The sequence below is a fragment of the Phyllostomus hastatus genome, unplaced genomic scaffold, assembly GCF_019186645.2.
Source record: "Phyllostomus hastatus isolate PE091 unplaced genomic scaffold, TTU_PhHast_1.1 phas_scaffold_443, whole genome shotgun sequence".
Classification (NCBI taxonomy): domain Eukaryota; kingdom Metazoa; phylum Chordata; class Mammalia; order Chiroptera; family Phyllostomidae; genus Phyllostomus; species Phyllostomus hastatus.
The window spans coordinates 155,204-182,880 of record NW_025334031.1 but is presented as its reverse complement, the minus strand read 5'-3'; the positions used below and the strand labels follow the sequence as shown (position 1 = coordinate 182,880).

General features: G+C 61.4%; 4 protein-coding genes across 5 annotated transcripts; 3 read left to right on the top strand and 1 right to left on the bottom strand.

The window, feature by feature from the left end:
* The first annotated feature begins 1,975 nt into the window (after positions 1-1,975).
* Positions 1,976-2,956, top strand: LOC123807294 (interferon-induced transmembrane protein 2-like). The gene is made up of 2 exons (XM_045820990.1): positions 1,976-2,263; positions 2,635-2,956. Exons 1-2 carry the CDS (start codon positions 2,078-2,080, stop codon positions 2,821-2,823), a joined length of 375 nt encoding a protein of 124 aa, XP_045676946.1. The 5' UTR covers positions 1,976-2,077; the 3' UTR covers positions 2,824-2,956.
* A 1,243-nt stretch (positions 2,957-4,199) lies between these two features.
* Positions 4,200-25,770, top strand: LOC123807374 (interferon-induced transmembrane protein 1-like). 2 transcript variants are annotated; one of them, XM_045821156.1, is made up of 3 exons: positions 4,200-4,413; positions 23,373-23,609; positions 24,148-25,770. In XM_045821156.1, exons 2-3 carry the CDS (start codon positions 23,424-23,426, stop codon positions 24,340-24,342), a joined length of 381 nt encoding a protein of 126 aa, XP_045677112.1. In that variant the 5' UTR covers positions 4,200-4,413; positions 23,373-23,423; the 3' UTR covers positions 24,343-25,770. The 2 variants fall into 2 exon arrangements, with proteins under 2 accessions (XP_045677112.1, XP_045677113.1); XM_045821157.1 differs by lacking the exon at positions 4,200-4,413 and adding an exon at positions 19,176-19,287.
* LOC123807375 (interferon-induced transmembrane protein 3-like) lies at positions 5,425-6,435 on the bottom strand. Its single transcript, XM_045821158.1, has 2 exons — positions 6,199-6,435; positions 5,425-5,708 (listed from the first exon to the last, which is right to left on the bottom strand). Exons 1-2 carry the CDS (start codon positions 6,382-6,384, stop codon positions 5,565-5,567), a joined length of 330 nt encoding a protein of 109 aa, XP_045677114.1. The 5' UTR covers positions 6,385-6,435; the 3' UTR covers positions 5,425-5,564.
* Positions 25,771-25,776: 6 nt separating the features above from the next.
* IFITM5 (interferon induced transmembrane protein 5) lies at positions 25,777-27,056 on the top strand. Its single transcript, XM_045821155.1, has 2 exons — positions 25,777-26,304; positions 26,718-27,056. Exons 1-2 carry the CDS (start codon positions 25,885-25,887, stop codon positions 26,928-26,930), a joined length of 633 nt encoding a protein of 210 aa, XP_045677111.1. The 5' UTR covers positions 25,777-25,884; the 3' UTR covers positions 26,931-27,056.
* The last annotated feature ends 621 nt before the right edge of the window (positions 27,057-27,677 follow it).

Sequence of the window (27,677 nt, the reverse complement as noted above, 5' to 3'; positions counted from 1 at the left end):
GTCGTGTGTTCTCGGGAGAGGCTGGGAGGGCGAGGACCGGGGCGTCCCAGCACCGCCCCGGGAAGGCGACCCGAGTGTGGCCGGTGAGCCGGTCAGGTTTGCAACGAGGAAGCCAAACGGTCCCCCCTCACAGGCGACAGCGCCGGGGGACGGCCCGGCGGCGCTGCAGACCCCCTTTGCGGGAACAGGCAGGCAGTTTGGCAGAGCTGTGGGACGCGCGCTCCGTGGGCCGCTCGGCTGTCGCTGCACACGTCAGCACCTGTGTGGGGGAGTGGAGTGTCACTCACGCTGCAGGAGCGAGGCCCGGCCTCACCCTGAGGGGCCGGGAAGCACTGCCAGCAGGCCAGGAGACGCCACCGAAGGCTGGGCCCCTGCTCTGGACGTGGGGAAACAGTTCTCCAGCAAGACGCAAAAAGCACCACCCCCTCACGGGAGAGCCTGACCATGCCGTGCACACTAAGCGGTCTCTGCACCAGCGACACTGGTCAGAGTGAACCCAGCCGCGGGACAGTGACGGGGGCAGCCCAGGGAGCTGGCAGAGCCACGGTGTCTGGAGCGGTGAGGACAGGACGATGGGCCACAGCCTGGTCAGAACAGTGGGTCAGAGAGCTTGACCGGGAACCTCATGGAGGAGGAACCAACCCCGAGTGGCTGACGGGACAGGCTGGGCTCAGCGTGCGGCAGTCAGGGGCCCACAGTCGGCCCACGGGAGGTGCCGCCCCAGGATCTGGGCAGCCGCCTCGCCCTGGCCCACGGCACAGCGTGGCCATGAGCCCCGCGGGAGGACAGCACGGACATCCACGCCAGGGGGAGAAATGTGGACTGCGGGGCCAGCGGGTCTGCTCCCAGGTCAACACCCCAAAGAGACGGGGCCTGGGCTGCTGACCACGGCCACCGTCCTCGGCCCACAGCAGTGTGACCCTGCGGGCGCTGAAGCTGCGAAGGACCCCACCCCCACCCCGGACCTGGCCCCACAAGGTCTGTGTGAGCCGGTCCTCCGCAGCGACTCCCGGAGCCGGCTGGCGGCATCTCACGTGGGGCGGGAAGGCCCCGCCTGAGTCCACACAGAGGCTGTCACGGTCTGGGTGTGGGGACCCTTGGCAGCGGTGGCCCCACACGGGCCTGGCGGCGGGAGTGGGGGCGCTTGGATGACACAGCGCAGCACCCCATCCCCACAGCCTGCTCCTGACATCCTCACTAAACCATCTGTTTCCTTTTTTTGAAGATAATCTTCTGAGGTCTCAGAAGAACTTGAAAATGGCCATAACGAGACCCCCACAGTGAGGCTCTCCCCGCGCTCTGGGGACCACGTGCCCGAGCGGGGACGACACCCCAGGTCAGAGCACAGTGCCCCGGGGCAGCGCCGCCAGCCCCGCAGCCCTCCGGGGCCCGGCTCCTCAGACACAGGGCCCCTGCCCTGCGCCCCTCGCCCGTGGCTCCGAGCCCACGGGGACGCAGCCACGCACGCCGACCGTGGTCGGAGGTTCCAGACCGGAGCGTCCCAGCCGCCTGCAGGCTGTCCCCAGGGCAGACGCCGGGCTGCAGGCCCACGCCCCGACCCGGGTCTGCGGCAGGGACCCAGCAGCTGTGATGAGGCCCCACCTGGTGCTGGCGACAGTGCCAGTCACGGACCTGCTGTGACGACCTCCGCCAAGGAAAAACGTAACATTTAAAGTTAAAATTAAAAATAAGACAAAGGCAGTCTACCTATCCAATCTGATTAAGTACAAGCTCACCAGATCTCCCCGCGAAGATGGAACCCAGGGCACCTGTTTGCTCACCTGGGAGGGGCCCCTTGCAGGACCTGGAGCAGAGCAACGCTCAGGCTGGGTCCACCCTGGAGGATTGGGCCCATAAACGTCTACCAGACACTCCTTTCCTCCACACTCCCGGGTACCACCCCCTTTACCAATGCACAAACTGCAGGAAATAGGCACTTCCGAGAAATCAGAATTACCCCGGAGAGGGAGGGGCCCGGAGCTCTGTCCCTGCACATAAAACCACCCTGCTCTGGGCTCTGCTTCAGGAGGCTTCTACCTATTTCACTTGAGACCTCACCGGCTCCCCAGTTCCAGAGATGATCAAGGGGGAACAGGAGATGGCGAACTGGGGGACTCCCCAGGGCCCAGGACCCGTGGTGTCCACCGTGGTCAACATCCAGACTGAGACCGCCGTGCCCGACCACATCGTCTGGTCCCTGTTCAACACGATCTACTTCAACGTCTGCTGCCTGGGCTTCGTGGCGTTAGCCTACTCTGTGAAGGTGGGTGGGTGCGTGTGGGCCCCCAGGGGTCCTGCTGCCCACAGGAGGGTGGACCCATAGCAGGAGCAGTTTTCTGAGTGTGAGTCAGGTGGGGGCTCCTTCTCCGTGATAGTGTGAGGGGGCTACACGCACACGCCTGCCTTTGGGAGGGTCTGCACCGTGCCCAGGGCCTCTCCTTTCCATCCCAGTTGGAGAAATCAGGTCCTTCACACAGCAGACCCAGACCTCATGTCCGGTCCAGAAACAGAAAACAGTCCTCATTGGGCAGGGGGAGGGCTCTGGGCGGGGACCAGCAGGGCAGGACCTGGGTCAGAGCCGCTGGCTCTCCCCAGCTCCGCTCCAGGCCCCTCTGACCGTCTCTCCTCCCCCAGTCCAGGGACCGGAAGATGGTGGGCGACGTGATGGGGGCCCGGAGCTACGCGTCCACCGCCAAGTCCCTGAACATCGCGGCCCTGGTCCTGGGCCTCATTGTGGTCGTAGTGGGCATTGTTGTTTTGGTGTTGCAGGCAGTCACCTTGGCAGCAATGCTGGCCAGGCAGAACCACAGAGGCCACTCCTAGGTGCTGCCCTTGGCCGGGGGACCACGTCCTCCCCACCCCTCCCGGCCTTGCCCCCGCCGCCCACCCCTCCACACAGCGCTGTGCACGGATGTAGCTGTCCCCACTGAACCCAATAAAGTGCCCTTGGATGTGATGATGCCGACGTTTCCTGGGCCGCTGCCCCTGCTGAGTGCCCAGCCTGCCCCTGAGACTGAGCCCACCACCCACACCCTGGCCCACCTGCTTGCTGCTCTGAGGGGGGCCCAGCTCTTTCTCAGATGTTCCTGGTTTCTGGTCTCCGGCTGGGAGCAGCAGCTGGGACAGGGCCCTAGGGAGGGGCTTGGTCCTTCCCAGTATCTGAGCCCTGATCTGAGGGGGGCTGGGTCCAGTTCACCCTGGGCCCTGAGGACAAGCCTCCCTGACCCCGGGCTGGCCGGGAGCAGGGGTGAGTGCTGCAGACTGGTGCCCTGGGAGGCCATGGTGTTTGCAGGTCCGGTGCAGGGTGGAGCCCGGCCCCATAGCCCCCTCCTGGGTGGTCCCGCCATGGCTGTGCTTCCCCCAGCCCACCAGCTCTGTCCTTGCTCCCCCTCAGGGGACAGCAGCAGTGGTGTGCTGGCACCAGGGAGGGACGGAGCAGGCAGCCCTGAGGGACAGAAACCCTGAGAGGAAGGACCAAATCCTCCCACCAAACAGGCTGGGCCTGCTGGCTGGAGCCTCTGCCAGTGTCCCAGAAGGGCCCCGCAGCCTTTGGGGACCCCCAGGCGTGGGCTGGGAGCTTTTTCCAGGGCCACTGATGCACATGGGGCCTGGGGCTGTCCTCAGCTTGACCCATTCCCTGCCGGCAGACCCTGCAGCCACCACGGAGAGGCTGGGGAAGTCGGGGGGCCACAGGCTGGTGTTGGGGGATGAACCCGTCTCCCCGTGAGCCTTGCCCTTTGGGGACCTGGGTTCACTGGGGCTCCAGCTGTGGGGTGAGGTCAGTCCTGCTAGCTGTGGTCTGGGGGCAGCATCTCTTCCCCCTGTGGTCTTGTTGGGTCCTGCCGCACGCACACTAGGAAGATCCTGACCCTGGTCCCCTTCCCCACACCCTGTTCCAGCCCGTGTGGAGCCCTGAGTCTGGGGCCTAAAGAGGGCTGTGCGTGTCTGCAATAGGCCTTGCCTATCAGGAGGGCGCCCCTGTCCCCAGGGGTCCCACGAATGAGCAGGAGGGGGGTCAGGCCCAGGGAAGGACAAGGGAGGGGCGCCCTCACGTGGCTGCGACCCCGCTCCCCCCCCCCCCGACCCCCGGGTTGGTAGTACGTCTTCTGCGGGGCACCGGTCGGGACGTGCACTCAGCACTGCAGCAGCCCGCATCTGAGCGGCTGCGACTTGGGACAAAGACGCCGCTAGGCCGGAGACCTTCTGCCGCGGCCCGCAGACCAGCCGCGCTCTGGAGCTTTGGGAAAATTGCGCGGGCGCCTGAGGCTTCACGCAGGCGCAGTGCAGGCCCGTCCGAAGGGGCTGAGTGCGGTCCGTTGGGCTCCCCACGGCTCAGCCCACAGCCCCGAGTCCTGGGAGCCGCCCCAGCATCTCCGCCTGGAATGTGGGTGGACGAGGGTCACCTTCACCCAGGTGGGCGTTTCCAGGATGGTAGGCGGGGTGGTCTCCAGCCTGGGTTCAGAGGGCTGTGGGACCCGACGGTGGGCCAGAAGGGGCGGGGCCTAGCCTGCGGGCGAACAGAAAGGGGCGGTGCACGCGTGTGGGCGGGGCCAGACCTAGGCGGAGGGATTCACAAGTGTCCCTGCGGCGCTCTCCTCTCCTCTCCTCTCCTCTCCTGTCGGGCGAGCCCCTCCCACGTCTATGCCAGTGTTTTCGGGACACAGAGAGGCTGGTCTGCCAGCGTCCCCTGTGCAGGACCATCTTCCCTGACCTGACCCCTGTCCTGCTCAGACGTGGGGCCGCGGGGGACAGCCTGAGATCCTATGGCTTATCCTCAGGTCCCCAGCCGGCCCGGCCCCGGAGCGTTAGTGCGCTGCTGTTGCGGGCAGAAAGGAGGTGGGGGTGAGGGTGTGCAGCGTCCACAGCTGGGGCCCTGGGCACAGGGAGGAAGTGGCAGTCCGGGCGGGCCCAGCTCCCAACCCTGCTGTCCCGCTGGTATCCGCTGGGTCTGCCCTGGCCATCCCTTAGTGCCCGACATCTGGAAGCCTTGAGAGACCCAGGTTCGGAGCTGACTTCCAGCTCAGGGAGCTTATGTCCAGGTTGGGGCTGGGTTTCTCTTCCACCTGAAGAGCAGGGAAATGCAGGGCTGTCTTGCCAGGTGACCTGTGGACTCCCGGAGTCACGCCCCCTGCTGCCTTCTGGGGCTGATGGGGGTGTTCAGGGCTGAGGGTGCTCTGAAGCAGGGCCTCTGTGCCTCAGATGCTCCCACTGGGTCAGGGCTCAGACCTCTGGGAAGGAGGGACCCCACCCCTAAGTTTTCCCTTTTGTTGCCCCAGCTGGAGCCCAGGTGCAGGTAAGGCCTGAGGACAAGCGCCACCCCACTGCCAGGGCAGCAAGCAGGTGGGACCGGGTGTGGGGTGGGCTCAGGCTTAGGACAGGCTGGGGCTCTCACGGGACCCCTCCCCAGGTGAGACCACAACATTGTCAGGTGCATGTCCTTTATTGCATTCGGTCGGGGACACACGTGGGTATGAACAGCTGTGAAGAGGTGACAGCCTCAGGCTATGGGCAGCCACCAGAAGCCTCCTCACTCTTCGTGACGTTGTAACAACTGTGTTGAGTAGTTACAGCCGGGTAGTTGCCTTAATTATAATGAAAATGATGAACAGAATGAGACCACAGACCAGGGCCGCAATGTTCAGTTTCTTGGCGGTGGACGCATACTCCTGGGCCCCAACCATGTCACGCACCCTCTTCCGGTCCCTGGACTGGGGGAGAAGAGACAGTCAGGGGGGCCTGGAGTGGAGCTGGGGAGAGCCAGCGGCTCTGACTCAGGTCCTGCCCTGCTGGTCCCCGCCCAGAGCCCTCCCCCTGCCCTTCAGGCAGATCAGGACCCCCCTCTGCCTGTTCCCTGGAGCCCGAGCAGGTCCGAGCCAGGGGTTCCCTCCCTCAGAGCCCCTCAGCCTCTCCAGGTTTTCCGGGGCACCTCCTCCCCCTGCCCTGGCCCCTCTGCTGGCCTCACCCCACCAGGGGTCAGGGCGTCGGAGCCCCTTTATTCTTACTGAGAGAGCTAATTTCTGGCATGGTCAGTAGGGAATTACTTGGAGTCCTGGGGACCAGGGCTGACCCTGCCACCCCCATGTCCCCGGCACAGACTCACTGTGACTTGTACTCGCCCATGTGCACACACCCAAGGGCTCCCCATCCCAGAGCCCTGTGGGCAGGGGGACCCCTGGGGGCCCACACACACCCACCCACCTTTATGGAGTAGGAGAACGCCACCAAGCCCAGGCAGAAGACGTTGAAGTAGATGGAGCTGAGCAGGGACCACACGATGTGGTCGGGCACAGCGGGCTCTGTCTGGATGTTGACCACGGTGGACACCACGGGTCCTGGGCCCTGGGGCGCCCCTGTGATGACCACCTCGTGTTCCTCCTTGATCATCTCTGGCTTTGGGGAGCAGGTGTGGTCTCAAGGGAAGAAGATGGAAGCTTCCTGAAGCTGAGGCCTGAGCAGCGTGGTTTTAGGTGCTGGGGCAGTGCTTGGGGCCCCTCCCTCTTTGGGGTAGTTCAGATTTTTCGGAAGTGTCTATTTCCTAAGGTTTTCAAAATTGTTGATTTCACTGGGTGCGAGAAGGCGGAAAAACCCACGAGTGTCAGCTGACAGGAGAACAGAGTGCAGGGCAGCCTGCAGGGTAACGGCTGCTTCCTGCCCCTTCACTCAGGACGGCTCTTGTGGCTCATTCGGGGCTGCAGTGGGTCCTGGGGCTTTCTCCTGCCCGGAGGCCCCCTCCCGGCCCCCTCCCCAGCCCTTGTGCAGGCCTCACTGTCCCCATGCAGGGCCCCTGCACGTGGTCACACAGACCCCCTCCAGCCCAGGGCCAGCCCAGCCCCCACAGCCCACCCCTCCTCCACTGTCACATGCCCCTCTCTGACGTCCAGGCTCCAGGTGGAGTTGGGTGCCTCGTGGGTGCAGCCCAGGAACCAGCCCCTGTGGCCTGTCCCCCCAGGGGGTCAGCAGGGTCCCCGTGACCGAGGACACGTGGGGACACGAGGAGGCAGCTGGGGTGGGACGGGGCATTTGGCGGTGGCCTGGAAGTGCAGGGCGGCAGGCTGTGCAAGCCCCTGTCTGCTGCGCCCTGCTGCCCCTCAGTGGAGCCCAGGTGCGGGGGGTGGTCACAGGACCAGCTGGAGGGGGCAGGACGAGTCTCGACTCTGGCCAGGACCCCTTCTCCAGGAGAGGACGGTGCCTCGTGGGAGCCGGATGCTGCTCCGTGGGGATGGGAGGGTGGAGTTGTGCTGGTCGCGGTCCGCAGGTCTCTCCTGCGTGGAGGAGGGTGCGGGGTGCTGGTGGCCCAGGCCTGGATTGCCCCCGGGGACCCTGGCCCTCACCCTGCAGCCCAGCTGGGTCAAGGCTCCAGACCCGCACCCCGGCACCCCAGGGCTCCCTGGGGGCCCAGATCCTGGAGTCTCCAGCGCCCGGCCCTCCTGCAGCTTCCGGGCTGTGGTCCCGCGAGCATCTGCCCTGTGTCCCCTCACAGGTGTCAGCTGCCGCCCGTCCCCAGGTGACGCCGTCCTGTGGCAGGAGCCGGCGTGGCTCTGAGTTCCCCTGGACCGGCCGAGCAGAGGCTGCCCTGACTGTGGGAGCCTCGGGCACTGGCAGCCCTGGGCATGGAGAGTGGGCCCGGCCCTGGTGGGCCTGGTCTGGGGAGACCTCCCGGGGCCTGGGACAGAGCTGTCAGCGTCCTGCTGGGCCGCAGGCGCCATCCTGCCTGGCCCTGGTCGGTCATCGCGTGCTTCTGTCTGCATCTCGGTTAGGTTCTGCACTCTCACACGTGTGGAACCGTGTGGTGCTTTATGACCGGCTTGTGCCGTGTGGAAGGACGTTTTCAGGCCCACGCTGGGGGCCTGTATCAGTGCTTCTTTCCTTTTCGTGGCCCATAACCGCCCGTCACGTGGGATGTCAGTCTTTTCATCAGTGGCATCTTCGGGGACGTCTGAGCTGTTTCCGCCGTTCGTCTGCCCCCCCCCCCGTGTGGCTCGCCCGTGAGCACAGTTTCACGTGAGCAGGTGTCACTACTCGAGGGGTGGATTCCGGGCCTCCTGGGTGTCTGTGTTCAATCTTTCCAGAACTGCTACACAGTTTTCCTCGGCGCTGACCCAGCTCCTCAGCCCTGGCCCTTGGGCCCATTCAGGAGCCCCATGGGTGTGGCCAGGCTGTGGGGAGAGGGGCCCACCGCCCGGGGTTAGGCCCCACTTCCTCTCAAACCTGCCCTGGCCTTGGCTGTTCCCTTTCCACAGAGGTGACCCAGGACAGCTCAGGGGCCGCAGGGGCTGTTTCCCTCTCCGCCGCTGGCTGTGCTCTTTGGTGAGGCCAGGCCTTTGCTAAGAACAGCAAAGCACCTTTGGGTTCTTCCATTTCTTTCCCCGCCGGGTGGCCGCGCTGCGAGAGCCTGCTGGGCTCTTGGAGATAAAACTGGCGGACAGAAGTGTGGGGCGCCCTCAAGCGGGGCCCCAGCAGCTCCAGACCCTGGAGTCAGCCTCCACCCCTTGTCCCGCACAGAGCCTGTGCAGTGGGCCCCGCCCCCCCGACCGTGGCTCCGCCCCTTCTGGGTTTGTAGTTGGCGTCCTCTCGACCTCACTTCTCTGACGGAGCTCACGGGAGGGGGTGGCGCTCGGCATCTCCATCTTTTTTCTTGTTGTAAGGATGGGAGTCGCAACTTCCAGCAACTGTACTGGAGACCAGGAGTTTGTATCCAATTTAATTTTAAAAAAGATTTCTAGAGAGAGGGGAAGGGAGGGAGAAGGAGAGGAGGAGAAACAGGGACGTGCACCAGTTGCCTCTCACGCGCCCCCTAGCGGGGACCTGGCCTGCGACCCGGGCGGGTGCCCTGACTGGGAATCGAACCAGCGACCCTTTGGAAACTGAGCCACACCAGCCAGGACTCGTTTGTTTTGTTAAGTGATTCATTTCTTCTTATTCATATTCTCTATCTTAAGTGGCGTTATCCTCATAGCCTCCTTTCTCGTGTGAGCACGTCTCTAACGGCTGGTTCGAATTCTTTTCCTGCGAAAGCCGACAGGCAATCGGGCTCCCACGCAGACTCCGTGGCTGGCTCTCTTCTGCGGGAGGGTCCTGCGTGTAGGTTTCTCCGCGCCTCCTAAGTTTCTGGTGGAAACCACACATTGTAGATGGTATGTGTCGTCACTGTGGGCGCCAGTCTCTCCCTCTCGGGGCTTGCGGTCGCTGTTTGCGAATGTGTTCAGCGACCACGGGGTCATTTTGTCAGCGCGGGGGCGGGGGCGCGGGTGTGCGGACGGCCTCCGGCTGCTCACCCGCTGGCTGCGCGGATCGCTGCGCGCCCCCGCGGCCCCCTGGCGCAGCGGCCGCTCTGCCTGCGGACTCCCTGAGGTCCTGGCTCCTGCGAAGGAGTCGCTTCTGATGTCAGGGCCGACAGCTCTTCCGACCCCCGGCGGGGTCGCGTCCGTGAGACTCCTCCTCCCGATGGCCTTGCCCGCAGCCTCCGCTGGTCACGGGCCTCCTGCTCTGTTGCGAATGCAGACGGTTCCCTTGGGGAGAGATGGGGAGCCACCTGCTTGGCGGGCAGCCGGACCTCTCTGCCAGGACCTCTGCCCAGTGCTCTGCGGCTGCAGGGGGGCCCGTGGCAAGCTTCTCCGCGAGCGGCCCGGCAGTGGGAGCCCGCAGGGGAGGAGGGCAGCCTGGAGTCCTCCCAGCCCACCTTTGCTGGCGTGGAGAGCCACCAAGCCATGAGCCGAAGCCTGGACAGCCAGACCTGCCCTCGGGAGGCAGAGCCTCTGTTCTGTGAGCAGGGTCCCCTCGGGACCGCAGCCACCTGGGCCCGGGCCCCGGCCCCGGCCTCGGTCTCGGCCTCGGCCTCAGGAGCAGAGCTGGGAACTGGGAGAGGCAGCCGGCTGCAGCCACCCCCTCCCGCGGCGGGCTCTGCGCCGGCTCTCAGCGCTCCCTGGGAGCCGGCAGCGCTGGCGGGGGGCTGACTGGTTCCAGGCGTCCGACCTCCGTGCCCACAGGGGCTCACCGCTCAGGGCACAGCCGGACCCCGGGCCCTTCCCCGCACCACACGGGGGGCTTCGTCTTCCGGTTTGCCTCCCGGGCTCTCTGGGACTCCGACCTCGTCCAGGACGCCGCGGGCGCTTGGTGTCGTCTGGTGGTTGCCGCTCCCCGTGAGTGTCCCAGCTATTTCCAGAGTGGGTGACTTGTACGGGGAGACCGACGCTTGTCACAGCTGGCTATTTCGTTCGTCCGTTCTAAGGCGTCCTGTCCCGAGGGAAGCCGGTGGGGACGGGTCCCAGTGGTGAAACCCTCGCCCGCCTTCTCGTCCACCTGTGCTGCTCGGGGCGCCCCACACGCCGGCGGTCCCGTGTGTCCCGGATGCGCCAGCCCGAGGGGACGGGGCGGGCAGGTGCTCTGGAGTCCCCGGCACCCCCGTCACCCTGGCGGGCAGCCCCTTCTGCAGAGGCGCACCCAGCACCCAGCGGCCCCCGCCGCTGGGCCCCGTCGCTGCCCCAGGCACAGCCGCGTCGCGCCGCCCCGTGGCGTGGCCCCTGCACAGCCCCTGCCCGGGCGGGCAGGACCCACAGAGCCCGGGGCCAGAGCCCGGGGAAGCGCGTCCCGTTGGGGCCTTGGGTTTTCGCTGGACTCACTTGCCCGTTAGTCATTTCCGTTTGTTCATTTAGTGTTTCACATATTTGCCTCGGTCTCCCTCAGGACAGCGGAGCGTATCGTTACGTCACACCACGTTGCTGACTAGCCATGTGTTTCTCAGGCTCCCCTGGAAACCCCTCGGAGGAGGAAGTGAAAAATGAGTCAGGCTGCAACCCCCCCCCCCCAACAGAGCCCATTCCAAACGTCCAGTTTCAAGGTCAAATTGTTGGCTGGCCAAGCGGACAGAGGGGAAATGCCCGTGACCGACCGTGCTCGAAGGAGCCCGGGCCTCAGGTGAAGGCTGTGTGTGTGTGTGTGTGAGAGAGAGAGAGAGAGAGAGAGAAGAGAAAGGGGTCATCTCACAGACCGCCTCTCCCTACTCCAGACCTTGTGGTGGTGGGCCTCCAGGTGAAGACTCCCAATGCCCCAAAGCAACGGGACCCATGTCTCACAGGTGAAGGGGAAGCATGAGAACAGCGCTGACTAAACACAGACCACCAAGAAAGAGAGGGAAACGTTTCAGAGGAGCCAGGTAAACATCCTGAAGCTGAAAAGCACGACACACGACACGAGAAATTCCCGGGGCGAGAGCGTGCTTGCCCGCCCAGAGAAGCAAGGGATGAGTCCGAGGACAGGCCACGGGGGGTGTCCAGCCTGCAGAGCGGACGGACAGACGGACCATCAGGAGAAGGGAATCGGCCCTCGAGACGTGTGTCACGGGGGCGGCCAGAGCAGAGGAGAGGGCGCGCAGAGCGCCCATGTGGAGAGAGAGTGTCTGACCCCCCCCCCCAGATGTGAGGGAAGTCCACACTAACGCACACGCCCAAGAAGCCCGACAGACCCCAGGAAGGACGGCCTGGAGAGATACCCAGATGCCTCTCGGGCCGGCCGGCCGGCGGGCCGCAGCCGCTGCTCGCCCCCGCCCTCCGCCCCCGCCCCGTGGAGAGTGGCCTCGCCGTGCGGGCCCTCCGCGCGTTGCGGCCGAGACTGCGGTGCTGGCGCCGGTCTTCAGGGCTGCTGGCGCTCCCGGTCTCCCCCGCAGAAGGTCTCCCCGAACCCTTTGCCGTCTCCACCTGGGGCGCTCGTGTCCCTACGGTCGAGCTCTGCCGTCTGTCCGTGCGTGCCTGCTGCAGTCGCTTTTGTGGGCACTCGCCCGTTTCCTCTGGCTCATCCAGCGGGCTGGCGCACGGCCCTCCCTAGCGCTCTCTTACAATTCTCTTGCTTCCGAATATTGGGTTATTGTCCCCGCTTGCGTCTGATTTTAGAAATTTGAGTTTTTTCCTCTTTTTTTTTTTCAGTCATTCTGGCTAAAGGCTGGTGGTCAATTTTATTGATTTTTTTAAAAGAACCAACTATTGGTTTTGTTGATTCTCCATCTTGTTTTCCTGGTTTTGATTTTGGTTTTTTTTTAATGTTTTATTGATCACGCTATTAAAGTTGTCTCATCGCCCACCATTCCCCTCCACCCTGCACACCCTCTCCCACCTGTATCCCACCCCTCCCCCTTAGTTCATGTCCATGGGTCGCACATACAAGTTCTTCAGCTTCTCCATTTCCTACACTATTCCTAGCCTCCCCCTGTCTATTCTGTACCTACCATCTATGCTTCTTAGTCCCTGTACCTTTTTGCCCATTCCTCCCTCTCCCACTCCCCACGGATAACCCTCCCTGTGATCTCCATTTCTGTGATTCTGTTCCTGTTCTAGTTGTTTGTTTAGTTTTTTTTTTTTTTAAGGTTTGGTTGTTGATAGTTGTGAGTTTCTTGTCATTTTATTGTTCATATTTTTTATCTTCTTTTTCTTAGATAAGTTCCTCTAACATTTCATATAATAAGGGCTTGGTGGTGATGAACTCCTTGAACTTGACCTTATCTGGGAAGCACTTTGTCTGTCCTTCCATTCTAAATGAAAGCTTTGCTGGATAGAGCAATCTGGGATGTAGGTCCTTGCTTTTCATGACTTGGAATGCTTCTTTCCAGCCCCTTCTTGCCTGCAAGGTCTCTTTGGAGAAATCAGCTGACAGTCTTATGGGAACTCCTTTGTAGGTAACTGTCTCCTTTTCTCTCACTGCTTTTAAGATTCTCTCCTTCTCTTTAATCTTGGGTAACTTAATTATGATGTGCCTTGGTGTGTGCTTCCTTGAGTGCAACTTCTTAGGGACTCTGAGCTTTCTGTAGTTCCTGTAAGTCTATTTCCTTCGCCAGATTGGGGAAGTTCTAGTTCATTATGTTTTCAAATAGGTTTTCAATTTCTTGCTCTTCCTCTTTCCCTTCTGGTACCCGTTTAATTTGGATGTTGGAACACTTAAAGTTGTCCTGGAGGTTCCTAAGCCTCTCCTTATTTTGTTGAATTCTTGTTTCTTCATTCTGTTCTGGTTGAATGTTTATTTCTTCCTTCTGCTCCAAACTGTTGATTTGAGTCCCGATTTCCTTCCCATCACTGTTGGTTCCCTGTTCATTTTCCTTTATTTCACTTTTCATAGCCTTCACTTTTTCCTCTATTTTGCGACCATGCTCAATCATTTCTGGAAGCATCCTGATGACCAGTGTTTTGAACTCTGCATCTGATAGGTTGGCTATCTCTTGGTTGCTTAGTTGTATTTTTTCTGGAGCTTTGATCTGTTCTTTCATTAGGGCTATTTTGTGTGTGTGTCTCGGTGCACCTGCTACATACTAAGAGGCAGAGCCTTAGGTATTTGCCAGGGCGGGGCTGCCCACATGGCTCCGCTGTGGTGCTGTCTGTGGGGGAGGGGTCCAAGAGGGAATATGCTGCTTCTCCAGCTCTCAGCTGGATTTCAGCCACTCCCTCCGCTGCCCACAAGCAGATTGGGCCTTTCTGGTGCTGATTCCCAGGAAGGTGGGTTTGTGTACGTCTAGGACCCTGTGGGTCTCTCCAACGAACTCTGCTGTGAGGCTGGGAGTTTCTCCCACTGCCACAACCCCCACAGGTTCTTACAGTCAGAGGTTTTGAGGCTTTGATTCCCCGGGCTGGAACCCTGGGTTGTGTGATCTGTCTCACCCCCAGTTGTCCTCCTGGTTTAAGCACATGTGAATGTCAGACCGCCAGCTCCGCCAGCTGCCACCTCACCCTCTCGGGTCCTCCAGCTGCCACCTGGCCACAGGTCCTCTCCACCCGGCTGCCCGTCTCCGCCCCTCCTACCGGTCTGAGTGAATGTTTCTTCTTTAACTCCTTGGTTGTCGGACTTCCATACAGTTTGATTTTCTGGCAGTTCTGGTTGCTTTTTGGCTTTTAAATTTGTTGCTGTCCCAGTTTTAGTTGTGTAAGGAGGCACAGCGTGTCTACCTATGCCTCTGTCTTGGCCAGAAGTCCAGGATGCATGGAACTTGTCTCCACCAGAATGTGAGTGTCTTGAGGGCTCTCACGTTTATTGCTATGTCTCCACTGCTGCGCCAGAGTTCAGACCAGTCACGTGTCAAGCATCGAACAGCTACACGATGCTTGGCCCTCACGAAATGGCCTCGTGTCCAACACACGTGGCTCTTGTGTTGGACAGCCCACATCTATCCGATTTTCTTTATATTTGCTCTAAACTTATGATTTCTTTCTTCTACAAGCTTCAGGTTTTTAAAAAAATTCCTCACCCAACCTGATGACATGCTCATTGATTTGTTTTTGTTTGTTTGTTTGTTTGTTTAGACAGAGGGGAAGGGAGAGAGAGGGAAAGAGAGGGAGAGGGAGAGAAACATCAATGTGTGGTTGCCCCTCACATGCGCCCAACTGGGGACCTGGCCCACAACCCAGGCATGTGCCCTGAGTGGGAATCAAACCGGTGACCCTTTGGTTGGCAGGCTGGTGCTCAATCCACTGAGCCACACCAGCCAGGGCTTTTTTCTAGTTTCTTAAGGTGAAGACTTAGGTATTGTCATCTCGACACTGGTGTCACCTGTACGTGTCCCTTCTGGTGCTGTTTTCGGGGCATGCAGGTCTGCCCGTCCCCTTCCCCGTCGGCCTGTCTGTGTGGTCAGAGCGGGTCGTCGTGTGGAGACGGGGAACGTCGGGACCGAGTTTTCCTCCCGACGCCCCCTACGCCCCGTCTCTCGCCTGTCTGCCCCTCTCACATGTAACCCAGTTACCGCGGAGGCGAACGTGTGTCTTCAGTTTGCCATTTTCATGGGTTGTGCCTTAGTCTCTAGGTTCTCTCCCTCAACAACTGCCTTCTTTGTATTAAATAGATCATTTGCATTTTAATGTCTTTTACTACACTTTGTGCAAGTTGCTTTCTTAGTGGTTGCCTGGGCATCCACCTCAACGATTAAACTTGCAACGACGCGGTTCGGGTGGATCTCAACCTGACCCCAGCGACGCGCGGCGCGCCTGCCCCGCTGGCCGCGCCCGGCCTCGGCCGTGCCAGGCGCCTCCGCCGACTGTCTGTGTGTGTGGTCTTCCGGCGATTTCTATCTCCGGCTCGCGCCTTCGTTCGCCGCGTGTGAAGGCACACTGTGTGCGTGCCGGCCGCGTAACCTGTCTCAAGGCACGTGACCTTTCACGCAGACGGGAGAGAGAAGCCGGACCCGTGTACAGCGTGCCTGGAATGTTCCCAGAGACAGTCGCCTTGACCGGTGCTGGCGTTTCGCCACCGCGCTTCGAGCCACTGCCCACCGCCCTCCGCTTCAGCCTGGAGAGGCCCGCTCCGTGCCCAGAACCCTTCCGGCCTCGCTCACCTGGGAACGCCTGACTCCCCTTCATTTCGTGAGGCCGGTTGAGCCGGACACAGAATTCTTGAATGACAGCCCTTCCCTCTCAGCTTGGCGGGGCCTGACCCCCCGGTCCCTCGGAAGGGCCTGACCCCCGGTCCCGCGGAGGGGCCGCCGCCCGACAGTGCTGCGCTCTCCAAGCTTTGAGGTCTCTGCCCGCCGTTTCCTCCAGCGGCCCGGTTACCTCGGCCTGGGTTGGGGGTCTTCGCATCATCCTTCTGGGGGGGAACCTCTTGGACGTGCGGAGTGCAGCTTCTCGCCACGTCTGTGGGGCTTCCCCCCTCTCCGCCTCAGACACCACGGTTCTCGCCCCTGGGCCACGACCCTCTTCCCTCCCCCGGAGCACCGGCGTCCGTGTGTCCAGTGTCTCACGCAGCCCCGGGCCCCCGCAGCCGAGTTCCCTTCTCTCTCCCTCTCGTCTCTGCTCCTCGCCCTGAGTGGGCTCGCCTGGCCTCCCCTCCAGTCTGCAGGCCCCTTCCCTTCTGTCTCGGACGGGCCGCCCGGCTCCTCCGTGAGACTCCGTGGCTCGTGCATCTGCACCTCCGCTGACTGTCTGTGTGTGGTCTTCCGGCGATTTCTATCTTTTCACTGATGTTTCGTGTGTGGGGAGACATTCTTGTCGTGCGTGTCTTTGGGTTGTTGGTTTTCTTTTTTTTTCTTTTTTTTCAAGATTTTATTTATTTATTTTTAGAGAGGGAAGGGAGGGAGATAGAGAGAGAGAGAGAGAGAGAAACATCCATGTGCGGTTGCTGGGGGCCACAGCCTGCAACCCAGGCATGTGCCCTGGCTGGGAATCGAACCTGCAACACTTTGGTTCCCAGCGCACGCTCAATCCACTGAGCTGTGCCAGCCAGGGCGGGTTGTTGGTTTTCTTTGTGTCCTTGAACATATTTCAGATAAGAGAGTTAGAGTCCGTTTCTAGTGATTACAGTGTCTGTGCTTCCTCAGAGACAACTTCTGTTGCCTGCACTTTTCTCCTGTGTGTGGGCCCTAGTTCTTGTTTATTTGCATTTCTCGTAATTCTTTGGTTGAAAACTGGGCTTACAAAATGTGGCCACCTGAAAATCGAAAGCCAGATTCACCCCGGGGCGGGGGGCGCTGTTTCCCCGCTCTGCCGCTGCTCCCGCCCGCTCCGGGCCCTGAAGCAACGCCGCTGCGTCTGCCCTTCCTCCTGTGTGGCCGCAGAGGGCCCTGATGCAATCTGCGGTGAGCTAATGTTTGCACAGAAATTACTTAAACACCTGAAACCCGTAAGTCCCACGTTTTTTGCCAAGGGCTTCAGGGAATGTGTCGGGGCGCGCTTGCGACACGCAGCCAGGCAGGCCCCGCGGGCCCTTCCCGGGCGGGAGCGTCTTCCCGCTCGCGTGCCCGGCCTCGGAGGACGGCCGCGTTGCAGACAGGTGACCTTTCAAAACTGCGCAGTCGCGGCATTTACCGAATTCACAGCGTTGTGCAACCCCCACCTGCCTCTCCTTCCGACTCTTTTCGCCCCAGAAAAACATCCTGTGTCCGTTAGGTAACCGCCCCCCACTTCCTGGTGCTCCGGTCCCCCCGTGACGGGCGACCTGCTGCCCGTCTCCGGGAATCGCCCGTTCCGGGAGCACCTGCCGTTTCGAGGGACCCCCCGGTGTGCGACTTCTGAGTGTGTCTTCTTCCTCTGGGCGGGGGGCGCCCGAGGCCCGGGCGAGCTGCGGTGGGTGAGGGCCGCCCCGCGCGTGGCCGGGTGGTGGCTGGCAGGCCCGCACACTCGCCGCCGCCGCCGCCGGGCCTCTGGGTTCCGTGCGCCCCCCGCCGGCCGCCTGCGCGCCGTGACCGCCGCGGGTGCGCTTCTGTGCGGACGCACGTTCCGCGTCTCCGCAGACCCCGGGTGGGCGCGCCCGTCACGTCCCCCTCCGCCGTTTCTGTTCATCTGCGCCCACACTCTCACCTCCTGGCGAGTTGCTGGCAGCCGCCCTGCTGGGTGTGAAGTGGTTCTCGTCGCGGTGGGACTTGGGTTTCTTCGTGATCACGACGCTGAAGGTCTTTCCACGTGCTTGTGGGCCACTTGCGTGTCTTCTTGGGAGAGATGCGACTCTGGTCCTTGGTCCATTTAAAAATCCCTGCGGCCAGCCCTGGCTGGCGCAGCTCAGTGGATTGAGCGCGGGCTGGGAACCAAAGTGTCCCAGGTTCGATTCCCAGTCAGGGTACATGCGGGGGTTGCAGGCCATAACCCCCAGCAACCGCACATTGAAGTTTCTCTGTCTCTCTCTCTCTATCTCTCCCCCCCTTCCCTCTCTAAAAATAAATAAATAAAATCTTAAAAAAAGATAAAAAAATAAAAAATAATCACTCCGGCCTACGTGAACAACAGCAACCAAAAGGATGGGGGGAGAAGACCAAGAAAAAGATTTCCCTTAAATCAGCGACACACAGCACTTTTGTGTGCACAGAGGCCTTCTGTCGGAAGAACGAGGGTAGGACAGGCACGTGGACCACTGCCCTCCCCCTCCCTCTCCCTCTCCCTCTCCGTGGAAGTCACGAAATCTGTGGCCAGCGCAGCTGATAGGTGGCAGACTTCGAGGCAAATGAGAACTTCTGTTCAACCTCCTGTGGAAACAAACTGATTTTTACCAAAAAAATCAGTGACAGCACATTACTACCATGGAATGTATGTAGTCAGGCAACGAAATGAAACAGGTCTGGATGAATAAATAAGGTATAGAACAGCAGGTAGAAAAACACACACAGAGTGGAAGAGAAAACAAGAGAATGTTCGTTCCTGCCACTTACTTCTCAGGAGGGATTAGGAAGAACTATTTGAAATGTTCGGTTTACTGCTAAAATCAAAGCAAGGAAAGAAGTTATGATATTTCCATAAGCTTATTCTTATTTAAGTGAGGATTAGCACTGGGAGATGAAAAGAACAGGCAAATATTAAGAATATCAGATGAACTGACAGTAACCAGAGGGGAGGCGGAAGGGGGGTAGTGGGGGGGGGGGGGGTAATGGGGTTTCGGGAGCACCTGTGAAAGGCACGTGGACAACGCCAAAGGGGGCGGGGTCCGGAGTGGGAAGTGGGGACAGCCTGGGTGGGGTGGGGTGGGGTGGGGTGGGGGGCGGTGGGGGGAGGAGGGGGGAAATGGACACCACTGTACTTGAACCACAGTAAATAAGTAAATAAAAGGGAAGCAAGAGCGGCAGAGAGGAACCAACTTTGATTAAACAAGTGAAGGGCACAAGCATAAAAGAGTCACCTTGGCGGCTTCTCTCTAAGGCCCCTGGGGCCATGTCAGCCCCCAGCTTTCCCTCCACGGCTTTCTGATCAGCTTATCGCCCCCGCCCCCTCACCGCCCCCCCGGGATGAACGATGGTCCTGCTGCTGCCCATTCTGAACAATGTCCCTGGAGGGGGGGCAGCTCTGAGTCCGGCCGGAGAGGAGAGAACGTGGGCAGCGTCCCCAGGCGTCCTCACAGACCTGTAAGCGCGATAGTTCTGGGGGCGGGGCCTTCAGCCTGACAGGCCCCCGCCCCACCGGGGTTGTGGGCTGTGGGTCTCAGGTCCCCAAAGGCGGATGACAGTGGCTGAGGAGAATGTGGGAAGTTGCGGTGCCGAAAGGCTCCTGCCCACGCAAAGGTCAGGTGCTCGCCTTGAACCACACCCAGGCTGGCGCAGGGCCTCTATAAGCCCCGGAGTTCGGACAGGTCCCATTCTTACACGCGTTGCCGGAGTTGCCATCGCTCTCGTGGCAGAGAGGGTTCGGGGTGGGGGGGGTGCCACTGGACCACTGTTGCTGAGGTCGCCCCACCTACGTTTTTAGGTGAGAGCCCTGCCTTCGGGTGACACGTCGAGCCTCGCCGGCCGCACAGGGAACCAAGAACAGGCACGGCCCGGCCCTCCCTACGCCAGACGCGGCAAGAACCAGAGACATTGTCGCGTAACCTCACAGTCACTCTTCATTCTCACTCAGTTAGAAGGTAGAAACAGAACAGTTTCTTTCCCCTCCACGTATCCCTCCTCTAATGCATCGCCTGTCTTTATGGGGGTCCGGGTGTCTCAGTGCAGTTTCATTTCTGCCTGGAGAACTTCTTCTTCTTCTTCTTTTTAAGAATTTTATTTATTTATTTTTAGAGAGGGGAAGGGAGGGAGAAAGAGGGAGAGAAACATCACTGTGTGGCTGCCTCTCAAGTGCCCCCTGCTGGGGACCTGGCCTGCAACCCAGGCACGTGCCCTGACTGGGAATCGAACTGGTGACAGTGTGGTTCGCAGGCCAGCGCTCAATCCACTGAGCCACACCTGTCAGGACGAGAACTTCTTTTAACTTTTCTTACAGGAGCGGTGTGCTGGCATACACATTCCCTGACCTCGTTCATTTGAGAAAATCCATTTCTCCTCCACTCCTGAGGAATAATTTCACTAGACAGAGAATTGCACGTAGGGGGGTTGTTTCCTGTATCAGTGTCTGGTGGGCACCTTGCCTCCTTCTCGCCGAATTCTTTCAGCCCCGGCATTCGGTGCGATTCCTGTCTTTGATTTTACCATAGATAAGGTGTATTGTGTGTTTAATCTTTTTTCGATGTTGTTGCAGTTTGAGTATAAGATGCCTTGGTGTGGGATTTGGTTTTTTTTTTCACTGTGAAATATGCCATTGGTAAGGATTTTTCCCTAAAAGTCTACACTGTTCAGTAGTAATATAAATGCAAAACAACCTCTTGGTTAATATTTCATGCTGTATATTTTTTTTGTTTTATAAAATTCAAACGTTTCTAGCCTTTTCTCAAAATTTGTGTCTTACAAGAAGCATACAAATTTATTTAAAATTTTAAATCAGCGTTAGCAAACAATGAATCTAATTTGAATAAATTAAAAAATCTTACCATTTGGCCCTGGCTGTTGTGGCTCAGTGGATTGAGTCCCTGTGTGGGGGGCTCCACCCGGCCCCCCCCCCCCCGCCCACTGCTGTCCACCATGGATGAGAATAAGTCTACCAAGACATGATTTGCTTGGGGAGGAAAGGTGGCCGATCTCTCTAAGGAGAAGGACCAGGAGCCGGTTCTTCAGTGAGCTTTTACTGGGTTTAATTTGCATAGAAATACAGGTAAAGCTCATCAATCATTGTCAAGCTGTCATGATCAAACCATAGATAACATTCAAAGAAATCTGAGGCTTATTCTGCGTCAGGGTCAGATAGCTAAAGGGCCATAAAACTTTGGGGAAACAAACTCCTTCTATTCTTGGACCCTTATCATTTAAATGGAGGGTATTAGCAAAGCAGGTTTCATAGGGTCTTATGCTTTCCTTCTCAGGCCTGATCACCCCGGGGAATCCGCCCTTTCCAGCACAGGGCTGCACCCACCTCTGGCATTGTTTCAGGCTTAAGTGTAAGGCAGCCGAGACATTAGAAGACTTCTCGCAGACAGAATGAGGACTCAGGCTATGTCAAAGTTGTGGGGTGAGGGTCTATCACCCCCTTTTTCTATAGCCCCCAGGTCCTTCCCTGAGCGCCCCTTCGCAACCGTGTCTGTCTTAGGTCATCCCTCCTTTGAGGAATCTTACCCGTCATTGGCTAACCAGTCATCCTCCTGGGGCCAAGCAGGGTGAAGAGAAAGGGGGCAGAGGTGGCACCCCAGCCAGGGAGATAAGCTTTGTCTCCTTAGTGGCTTAGGGTCCCAAGGTCCTTTACTCGGCCTTAGCCATTGGGGGGTGGGGGTTACAGCTTCTGAAGCCAGGCAGGGTGGTTCCCAACAAGTCCTGGCCTGTGAACCAATAGGTCACCAGTTCAATTCCCAGTGAGGGCACGTGCCTGCGTTGCAGGCCAGGTCCCCAGTGTGTGAGTGGGAGTGTGTGAGAGGCAACTGATCAATGTATCTCTTTTACATGATATTTCTCTCCCTCTCGTGCTCCCTCCCTTCCTCTCTTTCTAAAAATACATAAAATCTTTAAAAAAATACCTTTCAAAAAATAAAAACAAAACCTTGCCATTCGATTTAACTTTCTTTTTTCTATTGTGCGTTCATTTTACCCTCTCTCTTAGTTTCTTTACTGGAGAATTCACTATTCAACTTTTGTTTTATTGAAGATATTTGTGCATATCTCGTCATTCAAATTTATTAAATGCCAACGTATATTAATAGTTACTTATATAAATATACCCTGGGCAATGGGAGGACTGCAGAAGTTCAGTCCTTGTCACCTGCTGTGCTCCCCCTTTCTCTTTGCACTCTGACCCCACTGGCACACCTGGTGTCCCCGCTCAGCTGCTGTGCGGCTTCAGCGTTCGAGGCTCCCTTTCCCGTTTCCTACCTGATGCTGGGCACTGAGTGACGCCCTGCTGTGCTTCTCTGTCCCCACTGAGTCACCTTTCATGAGCAGCGCCCGCACTCCCCCCACTGTCACCGGGGGACTTACGGTGAATTTGAACACGTTTCACATCTGTTCACACTGAGGGCAATTGCACAACTTCTGTGAACCTTTGAAACCCGGGCCGTGTTTATCACACTCACACCCACGGGCACGGGCCGAGCCGTGCAGGCATGGGACACTCGGCACACCCACGTGGAGCGCGGTGTCAGGGCGCCGCGGGAGAGGATGGTGACGATGTTGTTGCCGCCCCGCGCCGTCACCGCAGCCAACACTGTTGTTCCAGTCAGAGTGGTCCGATGGGCGGCTCGGGCCTTGCGCTGGAGGCGCACGGCGGGGCTGTGTTCGCAGGGACTGGCACAGGCGTTTGTCTCACGCGGTGCTGACGACACCATGGGTGACCGTCCCCACCTTCACGGCGCCCGGTCTGCGATCCCTGTCTATCGCCTTCTCCGCCCCTCCTGGCCCAGGGTCCCGTGCAGCTCCGGCAAGATGCCGCCGGCAGCACGGCCGGCCGGCCCGGGCGTGGGACCGGGTCGGGGCTCTGCCTCAGACGCGCCGCCGGCTGCTGGCGAGCCCCTTCGTGCGGCCCGGCCGCGGCGGCGCCGGCGCGGCAGGCAAGCCCGGCTCAAGCGCGTCACCTCGCCGGGTTTTCCGCGGGACGTGCGCTCGCCAGGCGCTCAGGCCCCGGGGCTGGGGCCTCGGCTCCCAGGTCACAGGGACTCCCAGCGCCCTCGTGCCTTCTGCCGGCCCCCGCGGCCTGGTCGCGCTCGGCGCCTCTGCGGGCAGGAACGCCTGTGCGCTGGGAGCGGTGGAGGCTCAGTCGGAAGCACGGCCCCGGGTCGGGAGACAGACGCGAGCTCCCCGGTGCGGCGAGTCGGGCCTCGGCGTGCGGGCCGGTTGGGGAGTGCTTTGTCCCCTTCTTCCCGTCTGCCAGCACCGACCGCCACGGAGACCACGGACCCTGAGCAGCAGGGACACCACACGCGCGCGTGTCCTTGCACATCTGTGTCTTTCTGTTCTCGAATCGGCACGAGGGGCGCACCCGCACCGGAGTCCCGCTGGAGGACCCGCAGCACCCTTGCCCCCCCACTCCCCCCACCCCCCATGAGACACCCCGCGAGGTGGCTGCTCCCATCCTCCCGCCAGAGCAGCCCTTCCCGTCGCCAGGCGCCTGTGTGCGGGTGGTGGGGCGTCTTCCCAGGATCGGGGACCCCCGAAGCACCCCCCCACCCCTGGCCAGCCGGATCAGAAGGAGCACGTGCAGACTCTGGAGAGTGTTAGAAGCTCGCAGAATCCAGCGGAATGCTGCGGGAAGAGAAAACAGACCATCTCAGCACAGAGCTTCCCCCACCCTGGCTGGATCGGGGTCTGTGTGGCCGCTGGCAGGGGCCCTGCAGGGGGCAGTCCAGAGCCTGGGGTGGGGTGAGTGCAGGCTGGGCAGGGTCTCCAGGGCCCACCTCAGCCCTCAGTGAGGAGGGGGGGTGCCTGGAGGGGGAAGTGCCTCTCTTTCACGCCTACCTCCGTGTTGTTCCAGTGTAACTGGACCCCAGTGGTGTGACCCACCCTCCTAGGGCCCAGCCAGGTGCCCAACTTACAACACACCAGGAAACAGAACGGATAAATCAGAACTGCGCCAGGGCGGGAGGGGCCCCAGTGCTCACCAGCACCTAACACCACCCTGCTCTGGGCTCTGCTTCAGGAAGCTTCCAGCTTCTTCACTTGAGACCTCACCGGCTCCCCAGTTCCAGAGATGATCAAGAGGGAACAGCAGATGGTGAACTGGGGGACTCCCCAGGGCCCAGGACCCGGGGTGTCCACCGTGGTCAACATCCAGACTGAGACCACCGTGCCCGACCACATCGTCTGGTCCCTGTTCAACACGATCTACTTCAACTACTGCTGCCTGGGCTTCGTGGCGTTCGCCTACTCCGTGAAGGTGGGTGGGTGCATGTGTGGGCCCCCAGGGGTCCTCCTGCCCACAGGAGGGTGGACCCGTAGCAGGAGCAGTTTTCTGAGTGTGAGTCACGTGGGGGGCTCCTTCTCCGTGATAGTGTGAGGGGGCTACACGCACACGCCTGCCTTTGGGAGGGTCTGCACCGTGCCCAGGGCCTCTCCTTTCCATCCCAGTTGGAGAAATCAGGTCCTTCACACAGCAGACCCAGACCTCATGTCCGGTCCAGAAAGAGGAAAAGATCCTCAGAGATGCTGACCCCTGGTGGGATGTGGCCAGCAGAGGGGCCAGGGCAGGGGGAGGAGGTGCCCCGGGACCCCAGGAGAGGCTGAGGGGCTCTGACAGAGGGACCCCCTGGCCCCGACTTGCTCAGGCTCCAGGGAACAGGCAGAGGGGGGTCCTGATCTGGCTGAAGGGCAGGGGGGGGGCTCTGGGCGGGGACCAGCAGGGCAGGACCTGAGTCACAGAAGCTGGCTCTCCCCAGCTCCACTCCAGGCCCCCCTCACCGTCTCTTCTCCCCCAGTCCAGGGACCGGAAATTGGTGGGTGACGTGATTGGGGCCCAGGAGTATGCGTCCACCGCCAAGTGCCTGAACATCGTGGCCCTGGTCCTGGGCCTCCTCGGGACCATAGGATGCATTGTTCTTCTGGTGGTGGTGTTGCCGGCAGCCTACCATGCAGTGGTGCAGAGCATGCAGCACTTTGGCGGAGGCTCCTAGGTGCTGCCCTTGGCCAGGGGACCACGTCCTCCCCACCCCTCCCGGCCCTGCCCCCACCGCCCACCCCTCCACACAGCGCTGTGCACGGACATAGCTGTCCCCACTGAACCCAATAAAGTGCCCTTGGATGTGATGATGCCGATGTTTCCTGGGCCGCTGCCCCTGCTGAGTGCCCAGCCTGCCCCTGAGACTGAGCCCACCACCCACACCCTGGCCCACCTGCTTGCTGCTCTGAGGGGGGCCCAGCTCTTTCTCAGATGTTCCTGGTTTCTGGTCTCCCGCTGGGAGCAGCAGCTGGGACAGGGCCCTAGGGAGGGGCTTGGTCCTTCCCAGTATCTGAGCCCTGATCTGAGGGGGGCTGGGTCCAGTTCACCCTGGGCCCTGAGGACAAGCCTCCCTGACCCCGGGCTGGCCGGGAGCAGGGGTGAGTGCTGCAGACTGGTGCCCTGGGAGGCCATGGTGTTTGCAGGTCCGGTGCAGGGTGGAGCCCGGCCCCACAGCCCCTCCTGGGTGGTCCCGCCATGGCTGTGCTTCCCCCAGCCCACCAGCTCTGTCCTTGCTCCCCCTCAGGGGACAGCAGCAGAGGTGTGCTGGCACCAGGGAGGGACGGAGCAGGCAGCCCTGAGGGACAGAAACCCTGAGAGGAAGGACCAAATCCTCCCACCAAACAGGCTGGGCCTGCTGGCTGGAGCCTCTGCCAGTGTCCCGGAAGGGCCCCCCAGCCTTTGGGGACCCCAGGCGTGGGGTGGGAGCTTTTTCCAGGGCCACTGATGCACATGGGGCCTGGGGCTGTCCTCAGCTTGACCCATTCCCTGCCGGCAGACCCTGCAGCCACCACGGAGAGGCTGGGGAAGTCGGGGGGGGGGCACAGGCTGGTGTTGGGGGATGAACCCGTCTCCCCGTGAGCCTTGCCCTTTGGGGACCTGGGTTCATTGGGGCTCCAGCTGTGGGGTGAGGTCAGTCCTGCTAGCTGTGGTCTGGGGGCAGCATCTCTTCCCCCTGTGGTCTTGTTGGGTCCTGGCGCACGTGTGATCCTGACCCTGGCCCCCTTCCCCCCACACCCTGTTCCAGCCCGTGTGGCGCCCTGAGTCTGGGGCCTAAAGAGGGCTGTGCTGTGTCTGCAATAGGCCTTGCCTATCAGGAGGGCACCCCTGTACCCAGGGGACCCAGGGCTGAGCAGGAGGGGGTCAGGCCCAGGGAAGGGGTCCTGCAGGAGAGGACGCTGGCAATGAGTTTGTTCTCCCCAGGCGGGGCCCTGGTGTCTGGACGGTGGTTCGGGCAGTCTGCCCGCTGGGCACTGGAGATGGAGGGGCAGTGGTTTCCGTAGCCCTGGCCTGAGGCTGTCCTGAAGCCGAGGTGCCCTTGTCCCCGCCAGGGCTCGGAGGCGGCCCCTCTGACCCTCTGCTGCAGGGGAGGAGCTGTGGTGGGCGGTCCGCATCCCCTGTCCGTCCCAGCAGCCGCCGCCGCCGCTGGAGATCAGGGAACAGGGTGCACAGAGGGGGGACCTCTGGAGGGCGCTGTGCGGCTGCCGCAGGGCCCTCCATGGTCGGGGGCACTCTGGGCGGGGTCCCAGGACCCCTGCTGTTCTGGGCGCATGCGGCGGGGGCGATGGGCGGGCGGGGCGCGGCGCTCGGGGGCTGGGACTTCGGGCTGTTATTTGTCGTTATATTTAGCGGCGGCACCGGGCCGGCGGGCGGCGGCGGGTATAAGCGGCCCTGGGCGCCCCTCATAGCGGGAGTGGAGCGCGCGGCGGCGACGGCGCTGGAACCCATGGACACCGCATACCCCCGCGAGGACTCCGGGGCCCCGGCGCCCCGCACGGCTGCCAGCGCCGCCCACACAGCCGTGGCGCTGGGGCCGCCGCGCGCTCCGCCTCGAGACCACTTGATCTGGTCGGTGTTCAGCACCCTCTACCTGAACCTGTGCTGCCTGGGCTTCCTGGCGCTGGCCTACTCCATCAAGGTGGGCGCGGGGCCTGCGCGCCAACGGGGGGAGGGAGGGGCTCGGGTGGGGGGCCGCCGGCGGGCAGCCAGAGGGGCTCCTAAGTTCCCAAACTGTCCACCAAGGCGGGGGCGCTCCTCATAAACGACGCCCCACCCACCGAGGGTCCCTGGAGGCTTGCACTGGCCGACCAGGAGGCAGGGGGCCCTCCCAGCCTCAGCTCAGGTGGGGCGCCCCCTTCAGGACCGTACCCGGCTGTCTGCTGGTGGCGGTTTGGGGAGGGGGCAATGTCCCCTCAGGCCACATCCCAGCCCTCAGACTCGAGGTTCAGCTCGGCGCTCCGAGGTGTGGATGGACCTAGTGCTGCCGGGGGTGGAGGGGCCCCCTCCCAGCCCCCGGCCCAGGCAGGGACCTGACCCTGCTGCCCTCCGCAGGCCAGAGACCAGAAGGTGGCCGGAGACCTGGAGGAGGCCCGGCGCCTGGGCTCCAGGGCCAAGTGCTACAACATCCTGGCCGCCATGTGGGCCGTGGTGCCGCCCCTGCTGCTGCTGGCGCTGGTGGTGACCGGCGCCCTGCACCTGTCCCGGCTGGCCCGGGACTCCGCCGCTTTCTTCAGCACCAAGTTCGAGGACTCGGACTATGACTGAGCGGCTGGGCTGCCCCCTGACCTGATGCCCACACCCGGCTGACCGACCTCGGAGGTCTGCCTGTGGGACCCCAGGGACCTCACCCTAACCTCGACGGTCCCTGGTCCCCGCCCCAGCCGGACGCCCCACCCCCCACTCACCAGGCCCCGCCTGGGTTTCACGATTAAAAGTGCTTGGTTCCAGGAGGTGCCCGCCGGGCCTGGTTCCTGGCCGGGGCGCGGGTGGGTGTCCTCCCGAGGGGGACAGCCCTGGGGTCGCCCCAGCCGGACCCCAGCAGGACGGTGGGCTGGCTCGTCCCAGATGTTCTGCCATTGGCCGTGGTCTCTGACTCTCCCCGAGGCACAGCGTGGCCTGTGGCTTCTGGGCGGAGGCGCCCGAGTATTTTGGAATCCGATTCGGGAACCCAAGCCTTTCATCTGCCTGCCCTGCTGGGCACCGCGGTTCAGTGGCCTGCCTCCCGGAACATGTGTGGCATGCCTCCCAGGTTCCACGTGTGCCCGCCCTGCCTGCATGGGCTCGCGTGTCTGCACGCAAGGCCAGCGAGGTCTCTCTCGCGTGTTCCTGTCTGGGGATCAGGTGGGTGCCCATCTCCTTCTCTGGGTCACGGGGTCAGTGGGACTGGGCACAAAGACACACACACACACCCAGGCACGCTCACGCCGTCACCCGTGCACACACGCCACATGCTCATGCACAGATGGGACCACACCCCCACCACGAGGCTGTGCAGAGGGGACATTGGGGAGT